General features: G+C 47.6%; 2 protein-coding genes across 4 annotated transcripts in view; one reads left to right on the top strand and one right to left on the bottom strand.

Moving 5' to 3' along the window:
• LOC123755876 (serine/arginine repetitive matrix protein 2) overlaps positions 1–12,419 on the bottom strand; it is a 270,322-nt gene that overhangs the window by 202,038 nt on the left and 55,865 nt on the right. The gene's annotated exons all lie outside the window — the stretch shown is intronic.
• The window catches only part of LOC138373699 (apolipoprotein A-IV-like), a 34,808-nt gene continuing 22,565 nt past the window's right edge, over positions 177–12,419 (top strand). The window contains exon 1 of the mRNA XM_069340056.1: positions 177–564. Within this exon, the coding sequence (XP_069196157.1) occupies positions 177–564 (388 nt within the window). The remainder of the gene's footprint in view (positions 565–12,419) is intronic.

The following is a 12,419-nucleotide window of genomic DNA, read 5'->3' as shown; positions in this document are numbered from 1 at the left end:
CACGCGGCCCACGGGACCAGCACGCAGCCCACGGGACCAGCACGCAGCCCACGGGACCAACACGCGGCCCACGGGACCAACACGTGGCCCATGTACGCGGCCCATGGGACCAACACGCGGCCCACGGGACCAACACGCAGCCCACGGGACCAACACGTGGCCCATGTACGCGGCCCATGGGACCAACACGCGGCCCACGGGACCAGCACACGGCCTTGGGACCAGCACGCGGCCCACGGGACCAACACGCGGCCCACGGGACCAACACGCGGCCCACGGGACCATCACACGGCCCACGGGACCAGCACGCGGCCCATGGGACCAGCACGCGGCCCACGGGACCAGCACGCGGCCCATGGGACCAACACGCAGCCCACGGGACCAGCACGCGGCCCACGGGACCATCACACGGCCCACGGGACCGTGTGCTGGTCACGGAATTGGACCGTGTGCTGGTCACGGAATTGGACCGTGTGCTGGTCACGGAATTGGACCGTGTGCTGGTCACGGAATTGGACCGTGTGCTGGTCACGGAATTGGACCGTGTGCTGGTCACGTGTGCTGGTAGGTATGTAGGCCTGCGGGCCGCTCCAAGCAACAGCCTGGTGGACCAAACTCTCACAAGTCAAGCCTGGCCTCGGGTTGGGCTTGGGGAGTAGAAGAACTCCCAGAACCCCATCAAGCAGATACGGGACCAGGCTAGGTAGGCTACCTACCTACCTACATTGTGTAGCTTCCCGGGATCAACGGCCAGGTCTCTGACTCTGACTAGGCCTCCTGGTTGATGGTGTGCTCAACCAGACTGTTAGACGCAGCTACTCGCAGCCTGGTTGATCAGGTATCCTTTGGAGGTGTTCATCAAGTTTACCAAAGTAAACTATGAGTTAACATATAGCTAAAACCAAGGGACACGTTGGGTATATAGCCCTTGTGAAGGACGGAAGATCCCCGCAGCCGTCAGAGAGGCAGCGAACACGGCTCAAGATGAGGAAGGCTGATACACACGGGAGTGAGTCAACTACAGCCCGAGGGGCTGGGTGGCGGGGAGAGGTGGGCTGAGAGCAGATAGTGGGGAGAGAGATAGGGGGAAAGCAACGCTCTCTCATCCTTACCCGGCGCCACTCTACTCCCCTAAATGTATATGTGAGGAAGCCTGGATTGTTCCTGGCTATGTACCTGGAGTAGAAGTGTTCTACTCCCAGACTTGTGAGAGTTTGGTCCAACAGGGTGTTGCTTGACAACCCATATCCACTACAGCCCGGTTGGTCTGGCACTCCTTCAAGAAAACTAGATAGTATTCTCTTGAAGATGTCCACGGTTGTTCCGGCAATATTTCTTATGCTCGCTGGGAGGACGTTGAACAACCGTGGACCTCTGATGTTTATACAGTGTTCTCTGATTGTGCCTATGGCACCTCTGCTCTTCACTGGTTCTATTCTGCATTTACTTCCATATCGTTCACTTCAGTTCGTTCTTATTTTACTGTGTAGATTTGGGACCTGACCCTCCAGTATTTTTCACATGTAAATTATTTTATATCTATCTCTTTCTCCTTTCTAGTGAGTACATTTGGAGATGCTGTATATGTTCTCTGTATTCCCTCTATTCCAGCAATCTCTCCTGCTCTGAAGGGGATATATATATATATATATATATATATATATATATATATATATATATATATATATATATATTATTAAATATGACCGAAAAAGTAAGATTAATAATTTTAACACGAATTTTCTCAATGTTTCTTATATTCTTTTTCACTGTTGATGGTAACTGAAAAATCAATTCTCCAAAATTCATTTTTATTTCTAGTCTGACGCGACACTTGAGCGCGTTTCGTAAATAGTTGTGCACAACTATATTCTACCCACTTTCAAGATTCCGCACCAATATAGAAGCATCAAGAAATATGGGCCAATAGGCCCTTTGCAGTTACTTCCATTCTTCCCTTTAACTTACAAAATATTATACCCATTGTTTCGTGTTCTGTCTTGTTTTGAAAGTTTGTTTTCACCTCATCCAAAACTGTTGTAACATATCACCTCACCCAAATGCAGGTATAAAAAATCGAAGCTGTTTTAAACTCTGTTCAGTCATAGTTGTGTGTGTGTAAGCTAAAGTCTTTGAAAATGTAATAAGTTTTACGAAACGCGCTCAAGTGTCGCGTCAGACTAGAAATAAAAATGAATTTTGGAGAATTGATTTTTCAGTTACCATCAACAGTGAAAAAGAATATAAGAAACATTGAGAAAATTCGTGTTAGAATTATTAATTTTACTTTTTCGGTCATATTTAATAATATATGTCTACAGGAAAGACTGCTACCAAAATATACTAATATATATATATATATATATATATATATATATATATATATATATATATATATATATATATATATATATATATATATATATAACATACTATAGGGGTGTGAGTTTTTAGTTGCATATAGTCCTGGGGACCATTCAGGCAAACAATATATATATATATATATATATATATATATATATATATATATATATATATATATATATATATATATATATATATATATATATATATATACACTAGCTGTACCCGGCCAAGCGTTGCTGTGGCTCAGCAACACATGAGCCACAGCAACCTTTCAATGTCTCAGAGTCCTCCCACCATTCCTCCCTCCCTCCCTCCCACGTCCCCTCATCCTCCCCACCACTTCCCCGTCCCTCGTCCTCCCCACCATTCCCCCCCTCCCGCAGTCCCTTTGTCCTCCTAACCATTCCCCACTCCACCATCCCCCTCGTCCTCCTCACCATCTCCCACTCCCTATCCCCCCTCGTTCTCCCTACCATTCCCCGTCTCCCCTGTCTTCTCCTCCTCCCCACCATCCCCCACTCCCTTGTCCCCCCATATATTCTCCATTCCCCTATCCCCTCGTCTCCACCATCCCCAACTGCTCCGTCCCCTCGTTCTCCCCGTGATTAGCCCCTCCCCCTGTCCCCTCACGCTCCCTACTATCCCCTCTCCCGTCCCCTCATCCTCCCCACCTCCGTCGTCCGATGCATTCCCAAATAATCTGATGATCCGATAAAAACATTGGGAACATCAAAAGATCTGATTTTCCCATCACAGAAATATAAGAAAAACAGTTTAAAAAACGAAATGAAAAACAATGAAACAATAAAAAATAAACTATACTCACAAAATGAACGGTATGGTAAACAACACAGCTCAATTCCAATGCATTGTCACACAAAATTTTAAATCAAAATGAAAATGAATCGAAATCTTTGAAAATTCAATTTATCAATGAAATCAGAAACATTGAAATGGAATTGTAACATTTTTAGTATAGCGTGTGTTGCTCTTGTGAGGAACAGTTGTGTTGTTTATTAATAAAAGAATGTTTTTACCTGTCACGGGTGAGGCATTTAAACTTATGTTGCAACCCGTTCTCGCACTTGCTTATAGTCAATATTGGCTTATTTAATAAGTGCATATGTGACATACTAATTGATTGTGAATATTTTAGTTTACCTTGAAAAGCTTCATAGAAAAACACCGACCTCACCTAACCTTCTTAGTATGTTATGATAAGCATCTTATTGCTTCTTAATTAAAATTATTACTTAACCTATACCGTTGATAGGTTACCTACCTACCTTGACTACCTTGAGGTGCTTCCGGGGCTTAGTGTCCCCGCGGCCCGGTCGTCGACCAGGCCTCCTGGTTGCTGGACTGATCAACCAGGCTGTTAGACGCGGCTGCTCGCAGCCTGACGTATGAGTCACAGCCTGGTTGATCAGGTATCCTTTGGAGGTGCTTATCCAGTTCTCTCTTGAACACTGTGAGGGGTTTGCCAGTTATGCCCCTTATGTGTAGTGGAAGCGTGTTGAACAGTCTCGGGCCTCTGATGTTGATAGAGTTCTCTCTCAGAGTACCTGTTGCACCTCTGCTTTTCAACGGGGGTATTCTGCACATCCTGCCATGTCTTCTGGTCTCATGTGGTGTTATTTGTGTGTGCAGGTTTGGGACCAGCCCCTCAATTATTTTCCACGTGTAAATTATTATGTATCTCTCCCGCCTGCGCTCAAGGGAGTACAGATTTAGGCTCTTTAGTCGGTCCCAGTAATTTAGATGTTTTACTGAGTGGATTCTAGCAGTAAAGGATCTCTGCACGCTCTCTAGGTCAGCAATTTCTCCAGCTTTGAAAGGGGCTGTCATTGTGCAGCAGTACTCCACTCTAGATAGCACAAGCGTTTTGAAAAGTATCATCATCGGTATAGCATCTCTAGTGTGAAAAGTTCTTGTTATCCAACCTGTCATTTTTCTTGTAGTTGTGACGGCTACTTTATTGTGTTCTTTAAAGGTAAGGTCTTCCGACATGAGTACACCCAGGTCCTTTACATTGCCTTTTCGTTCTATGTTATGATTTGCCTGCGTTTTGTACGTGGTTTCTGTTTTTATATTTTCAATTTTTCCGTAGCGCATGAGCTGAAACTTATCCTCGTTGAATACCATATTATTTTCTGTAGCCCATAGAAAGACCTGATCAACATCTGATTGGAGGTTTGCCGTGTCCTCTATGTTGCCAACTCTCATGAAAATCCTAGTGTCATCTGCAAAGGATGATACAGTGCTATAGGTTGTGTTCTGGTCTATGTCCGATATGAGGATGAGAAAAAGTACTGGAGCAAGCACAGTACCCTGGGGGACTGAGCTCTTCACGGTTGATGGGCTGGATTTTATTTTGTTGACTATTACACATTGGGTTCTGTCAGTCAGGAAATTGTAGATCCATCTGCCTATTTTCCCGGTAATTCCTTTTGAACGCATTTTATGTGCAATAACACCATGGTCACATTTATCAAAAGCTTTTGCGAAATCTGTGTAAATTACATCAGCATTTTGTTTGTCTTCCATAGCATCTAATGCCATATCATAGTGGTCCAGCAACTGCGACAGGCAAGAGCGCCCTGTTCTGAAACCATGTTGTCCGGGGTTATGGAGATGCTGTGATTCCATGTATTTTGTGATCTTACTTCTTAGCACTCTCTCAAAAATTTTTATGATGTGCGATGTTAGTGCTATCGGTCTGTAATTTTTTGCCTCTGCCTTATTTCCTCCTTTATGGAGTGGTGCTATCTCTGCTGTTTTTAGTATGTCAGGGATAACGCCAGTATCTAGGCTTTGTCTCCACAGAATGTGAAGGGCCTGCGATAGTGGTTTTTTACAGTTCTTGATGAATGTGGAGTTCCAGGAATCCGGGCCTGGTGCAGAGTGCATAGGCATACTGTTTATGGCTTCTTCAAAATCTAGTGGGGATAGGGCGACGTCTGATATGTGATTTGATGTTGGTATCATATCCATGAAAAATTCATTTGGGTTATCAATCTTTAGTGCATTTAATGGCTCACGTAATGGCTGGTAATGGTAATGGCATGGTAATGGCTGGTTAAGTAATAATTGTAAATAAGAAGCAATAAGATGCTTATCTTAACATACTAAGGTGGTTAGGTGAGGTCGGTGTTTTCTATGAAGCTTTTCAAGGTAAATTAAAATATTCACAATCAATTAGTATGAGTATATGTCACATATGTCATATATATATATATATATATATATATATATATATATATATATATATATATATATATATATATATATATATTAGTATATGTCACATATGCACTTATTAAATAAGCCAATATTGACTATAAGCAAGTGCGAGAACGGGTTGTATACTTACGAAATGAACGGTATGGTAAACAACACAGCTTAATTCCAATGCAATGTCACACAAAATAATTAAATCAAAATGAAAATAAATCGAAATCTATGATAATTCAATTTATCAATGCAATTGGAAACATTGAAATGGATTCGTAACTTATTTAGTATAGCATTCATTTCTTTTAGGTGCAATAGATGGTGCTGTTTAAAAAAAAAAAAACATTTGTTACCTGGCACAGGCGTGGCATCTATATAGTATGCATATAAAAACATGCGCATATTCGAATGGAACATTGTGACAAAATTTCAAAGCAATTGGTGAAGAACTTTTGGAGATTAGTCATGTGTTGCTGTTACGTCTAAAAGATGGCGCTGTTTTAAAAAAAAACGCATGTTTTTCCTGTCACAGGTGTGGCATGTATATAGTACTGATGTAAAAATATTCGCCTATTCGAATGCAACGTTGTGTCAAAATTTCAAAGCAATCGCTGAAGAACTTTCGAAGATTAGCGATTTTGAAGAAACGAACACATATATATATATGTATATATATATATATATATATATATATATATATATATATATATATATATATATATATATATATATATATATATATATATATGCAGAGAGAAAGAAAGAGAGAGAGAGAGACATACGCAAAGGGGGGGTCTGGTGGCTGTGTGGACAGCATGCAGGACTCATAAGTCTGTGGCCCGGGTTCCGTTCCCGGACCAGGCAGAAACAAATGGGGCAAAGTTTCTTTCACCCTGAATGCCTCTGTTACCTAGCAGTAAATAGATACCTTGGAGTTAGACAGCTGTTACGGAGCTGCTTCCTGGGGGTGTGAGGGTGTGAAAAAAATTAGTTAGTTAGTAGTTAGTAAAAGTTGATTGACAGTTGAGAGGCGGACCGAAAGAGCAAAGCTCAACCCCCGCAAACACACCTAGGTGAATACAGACACACACTAGCACACACGCACACACACACGCACACACACACACGCGCACACGCAAACTAGAAAAGGTTAAAACATGAGGCACAGAGCCCCACTACCCAACAGTGACTATTAGGTAAGCACACACACACACACGGTTCGTTCCCCTTCAATGGGATTATACATGTCAATGAGTGCGTGCTGCCACGATGCACGATGCCTCACGCACTCCTGCATTCACAACCTCTCCTGTGTTGTTTTTCTTGTTGTAGTCAGAACAAAGGTGATGGGTCACAACAGTGAGTAATAGGGCACGAGAGGAAGCGTAGAGGGGCACTCCGACAGGCCAGGAGGCACAGTGCCATCTACTGCGTGCCACCCGTAGCTCAGTTAGCGAAGTCTGGCTATTCCTGGAAGTGTTTCGTAGTGAGCGTCTGGGCACTGAAGGAGGCGTGTGTGTGGGCACTGTAAGAGGCGTGTGTGTGGGCACTGTAAGAGGCGTGTGTGTGGGCACTGTAAGAGGCGTGTGTGTGGGCACTGAAGGAGGCGTGTGTGTGGGCACTGTAAGAGGCGTGTGTGTGGGCACTGTAAGAGGCGTGTGTGTGGGCACTGTAAGAGGCGTGTGTGTGGGCACTGTAAGAGGCGTGTGTGTGGGCACTGTAGGAGGCGTGTGTGTGGGCACTGTAAGAGGCGTGTGTGTGGGCACTGTAAGAGGCGTGTGTGTGGGCACTGTAAGAGGCGTGTGTGTGGGCACTGTAAGCGTGTGTGTGGACACTGTAGGAGGCGTGTGTGGGCACTGTAAGAGGCGTGTGTGTGGGCACTGAAGGAGGCGTGTGTGTGGGCACTGAAGGAGGCGTGTGTGTGGGCACTGTAAGAGGCGTGTGTGTGGGCACTGTAGGAGGCGTGTGTGTGGGCACTGAAGGAGGCGTGTGTGTGGGCACTGTAAGAGGCGTGTGTGTGGGCACTGTAAGAGGCGTGTGTGTGGGCACTGTAGGAGGCGTGTGTGTGGACACTGTAAGAGGCGTGTGTGTGGGCACTGTAAGAGGCGTGTGTGTGGGCACTGTAAGAGTCGTGTGTGTGGGCACTGTAGGAGGCGTGTGTGTGGACACTGAAGGAGGCGTGTGTGTGGACACTGTAGGAGGCGTGTGTGTGGACACTGTAGGAGGCGTGTGTGTGGGCACTGAAGGAGGCGTGTGTGTGGGCACTGTAAGAGGCGTGTGTGTGGGCACTGTAAGAGGCGTGTGTGTGGGCACTGAAGGAGGCGTGTGTGTGGGCACTGTAAGAGGCGTGTGTGGGCACTGTAGGAGGCGTGTGTGTGGGCACTGTAGGAGGCGTGTGTGTGGGCACTGTAGGAGGCGTGTGTGTGGGCACTGTAGGAGGCGTGTGTGTGGGCACTGTAAGAGGCGTGTGTGTGGGCACTGTAAGAGGCGTGTGTGTGGGCACTGTAAGAGGCGTGTGTGTGGGCACTGTAGGAGGCGTGTGTGTGGGCACTGTAAGAGGCGTGTGTGTGGGCACTGTAAGAGGCGTGTGTGTGGGCACTGTAAGAGGCGTGTGTGTGGGCACTGTAAGCGTGTGTGTGGGACACTGTAGGAGGCGTGTGTGGGCACTGTAAGAGGCGTGTGTGTGGGCACTGAAGGAGGCGTGTGTGTGGGCACTGAAGGAGGCGTGTGTGTGGGCACTGTAAGAGGCGTGTGTGTGGGCACTGTAGGAGGCGTGTGTGTGGGCACTGTAGGAGGCGTGTGTGTGGGCACTGTAAGAGGCGTGTGTGTGGGCACTGTAAGAGGCGTGTGTGTGGGCACTGTAGGAGGCGTGTGTGTGGACACTGTAAGAGGCGTGTGTGTGGGCACTGTAAGAGGCGTGTGTGTGGGCACTGTAAGAGTCGTGTGTGTGGGCACTGTAGGAGGCGTGTGTGTGGACACTGAAGGAGGCGTGTGTGTGGACACTGTAGGAGGCGTGTGTGTGGACACTGTAGGAGGCGTGTGTGTGGGCACTGAAGGAGGCGTGTGTGTGGGCACTGTAAGAGGCGTGTGTGTGGGCACTGTAAGAGGCGTGTGTGTGGGCACTGAAGGAGGCGTGTGTGTGGGCACTGTAAGAGGCGTGTGTGGGCACTGTAGGAGGCGTGTGTGTGGGCACTGTAGGAGGCGTGTGTGTGGGCACTGTAGGAGGCGTGTGTGTGTGGGCACTGTAGGAGGCGTGTGTGTGGGCACTGTAAGAGGCGTGTGTGTGGGCACTGAAGGAGGCGTGTGTGTGGGCACTGTAAGAGGCGTGTGTGGGCACTGAAGGAGGCGTGTGTGTGGGCACTGTAGGAGGCGTGTGTGGGCACTGTAGGAGGCGTGTGTGTGGGCACTGTAGGAGGCGTGTGTGTGGGCAATGTAAGAGGCGTGTGTGTGGGCACTGTAGGAGGCGCGTGTGTGGGCACTGTAGGAGGCGTGTGTGTGGGCAATGTAAGAGGCGTGTGTGTGGGCACTGTAGGAGGCGCGTGTGTGGGCACTGTAGGAGGCGTGTGTGTGGGCACTGTAGGAGGCGTGTGTGGGCACTGTAGGAGGCATGTGTGTGGGCAATGTAAGAGGCGTGTGTGTGGGCACTGTAGGAGGCGTGTGTGTGGGCACTGTAGGAGGCGTGTGTGTGGGCACTGTAGGAGGCGTGTGTGTGGACACTGTAGGAGGCGTGTGTGTGTGCACTGTAGGAGGCGTGTTTGGGCACTGTAGGAGGCGTGTGTGTGCACTGTAACAGGCGTGTGTGTGGACACTGTAGGAGGCGTGTGTGTGGGCAATGTAAGAGGCGTGTGTGTGGGCACTGTAGGAGGCGTGTGTGTGTGCACTGTAGGAGGCGTGTTTGGGCACTGTAGGAGGCGTGTGTGTGGGCACTGTAACATGCGTGTGTGTGGACACTGTAGGAGGCGTGTGTGGGCACTGTAAGAGGCGTGTGTGTGGGCACTGTAGGAGGCGTGTGTGGGCACTGTAGGAGGCGTGTGTGTGGGCACTGTAGGAGGCGCGTGTGTGGGCACTGTAGGAGGCGTGTGTGTGTGCACTGTAGGAGGCGTGTTTGGGCACTGTAGGAGGCGTGTGTGTGTGCACTGTAACATGTGTGTGTGTGGACACTGTAGGAGGCGTGTGTGGGCACTGTAAGAGGCGTGTGTGTGGGCACTGTAGGAGGCGTGTGTGGGCACTGTAGGAGGCGTGTGTGTGGGCACTGTAAGAGGCGTGTGTGTGGGCACTGTAGGAGGCGTGTGTGGACACTGTAGGAGGCGTGTGTGTGGGCACTGTAGGAGGCGCGTGTGTGGGCACTGTAGGAGGCGTGTGTGTGGGCACTGTAGGAGGCGTGTGTGTGGGCACTGTAGGAGGCGTGTGTGTGGGCACTGTAGGAGGCGTGTGTGTGGGCACTGTAGGAGGCGTGTGTGTGGACACTGTACGAGGCGTGTGTGTGGGCACTGTAGGAGGCGTGTGTGTGGGCACTGTAGGAGGCGCGTGTGTGGACACTGTAGGAGGCGTGTGTGTGGGCACTGTAGGAGGCGCGTGTGGGCACTGTAAGAGGCGTGTGTGTGTGGGCACTGAAGGAGGCGTGTGTGGGCCTCCACACACACCGTTGTTAAATACCGTTGCTCGCAGTCTGATGTACAAGTCACAGCCTGGTTGATCACGTATCCATTGGAGGTGTTCACCAAGTCCTCCCTTCAACACCGTGAGAGAGAGAGGACACCTTCCGTCTAGCGGGAGACGTTGACAAGTCTTGAACCCTCGTTACAAATAAGACTTGCTATATTAGTAAAAAATGAAGGACCATAAAATTGACGTATGTACGCATTAGTCTTGATAAGATAGGTTCCTTGGGTTCATAAGATTCAACTAAGGTAAAATAGTTGCATTTCTTACGGAGTGTTAATTGGAGAGAAGGGGGGGGGGGCAGGATAGCACGTGGTGTGCTCGGAGACAAACAGCCTCCACCAACAGACCTGTGAAACACACCAATGTGCTCAAAGTTACATGGATCAATACATAGAGCGACCCTTCCCGGCCAGCAGCAGAGGGGAGGGAAGGGTAAGCCAACACAGAGGGAAGAATAGTTGGGATAGGCAGAGGGGGGAAAAGGGAGGTTAGAGAGGGAAGGAGAGGGGGCGCGAACCAGAGGCATAGGGACTAGCCGGGAAATGTTTCCATCAACCATTCCTGGCCGCTCGCCTAGTGACGAAGGTCGGTGTCATGTGGCCGCTCTTTAAAAGTGTCCGCTATTGTCCTGATACGGACTGTTAAATTTGGTTTCCAAGTACAACTTCAACCAGGAGTGGAGCTAATGTTGGAGTGTGGAGGGGGCCTAGAGGCAGGGGCGTGCGTGATTTACACCGCCCCCCCCCCCCCCCCCACACACACACACACACACACACAAACATCAGTCACCACCACAACAGAGGGGCAACAAAAAATAACATGATGTTTAACAGTGATAAATTCCAGGTACTCAGGTACGGTACCTTAAACATAATACAGGGTACAAAACACAATCAAATCTGTCCATAATAGGAAAGCAGCATGTAAAGGATTTGGGAATAATGATGTCTGACGACTTAACGTTTAGAGAGCATAACCAAGCAAATATTGCGTCAGCCAGAAAAATGATCGGATGGATTATAAGAACGTTCAAATCCAGGGATCCCATCACAATGGTTGTACTTTTCAAATCCCTTGTACTGTCCCGACTTGAGTACTGCTCGGTACTCACTTCCCCCTTCAGAGCAGGAGAGATTGCTGAAATAGAGGGAATACAGAGAACATATACGGCATACATAGACGCGATAGCGCACCTAAATTATTGATATCGTCTCAAAGCTCTCTAAATGTGCTCACTAGAAAGGAGACGAGAGATACCAAATAATATACACATGGAAAATACTGGAGGGCCAGGTCCCTAATCTACACAGTAAAATAACAGCATACCGGAGTGAACGATAAGGAAGCAAATGCAGAATAGAACCAGTGAAGAGCAGAGGTGCCATAGGCACAATCAGAGAACACTGTATAAACATCAGAGGTCCGCGGTTGTTCAACATCCTCCCAGCGACTATAGGTTAAATTGCACAACCCGTTCTCGCAAATTTAATAAGTCAATATTGACTTATTAAATATGTGCATAGGTGACATACTTAACATAATAGATACCCTTAAAAAGATTCATAGAAAACACCGACCTTACCTAACCTTGTTAGTATCTTAAGATAAGCATCTTATTGCTTCGTAATTACAATTATTACCTAACCTGTAATAGGTATAGGTTAAGTAATAATTGTAATTACGAAGCAATAAGATGCTTATCTTAAGATACTAACAAGGTTAGGTAAGGTCGGTGTTTTCTATGAATCTTTTTAAGGGTATCTATTATGTTTAGTATATCACCTATGCACATAGTTAATAAGTCAATATTGACTTATTAAATTTGCGAGAACGGGTTGCAAATTGAGGTTGCCTTGAGGTGTTTTCGGGATTTAGCGACCCCGCGGCCCGGTCGTCGACCAGGCCTCCTCGTTGCTCGACTGGTCAACCAGGCTGTTGGTCGCGGCTGCTCGGAGCCTGCAATATGAGTCACAGCCTGCTTGATCAGGTATCCTTTGGAGGTGTTTGTCAAGTTCTCTCTTGAACACTGTGAGGGGTCGGCCAGTTATGCCCCTTATGTGTAGTGGAAGCGTGTTGAACAGTCTCGGGCCTCTGATGTTGATAGAGTTCGCTCTCAGAGTACCTGTTGCACCTCTGCTTTTCAATGGGGGAAT

The sequence above is a fragment of the Procambarus clarkii genome, chromosome 43 (genome assembly GCF_040958095.1).
Source record: "Procambarus clarkii isolate CNS0578487 chromosome 43, FALCON_Pclarkii_2.0, whole genome shotgun sequence".
Classification (NCBI taxonomy): Eukaryota; Metazoa; Arthropoda; class Malacostraca; order Decapoda; family Cambaridae; genus Procambarus; species Procambarus clarkii.
The sequence above is the reverse complement of the archived record's forward strand: the minus strand, read 5'-3'. Positions and strand labels throughout refer to the sequence as shown.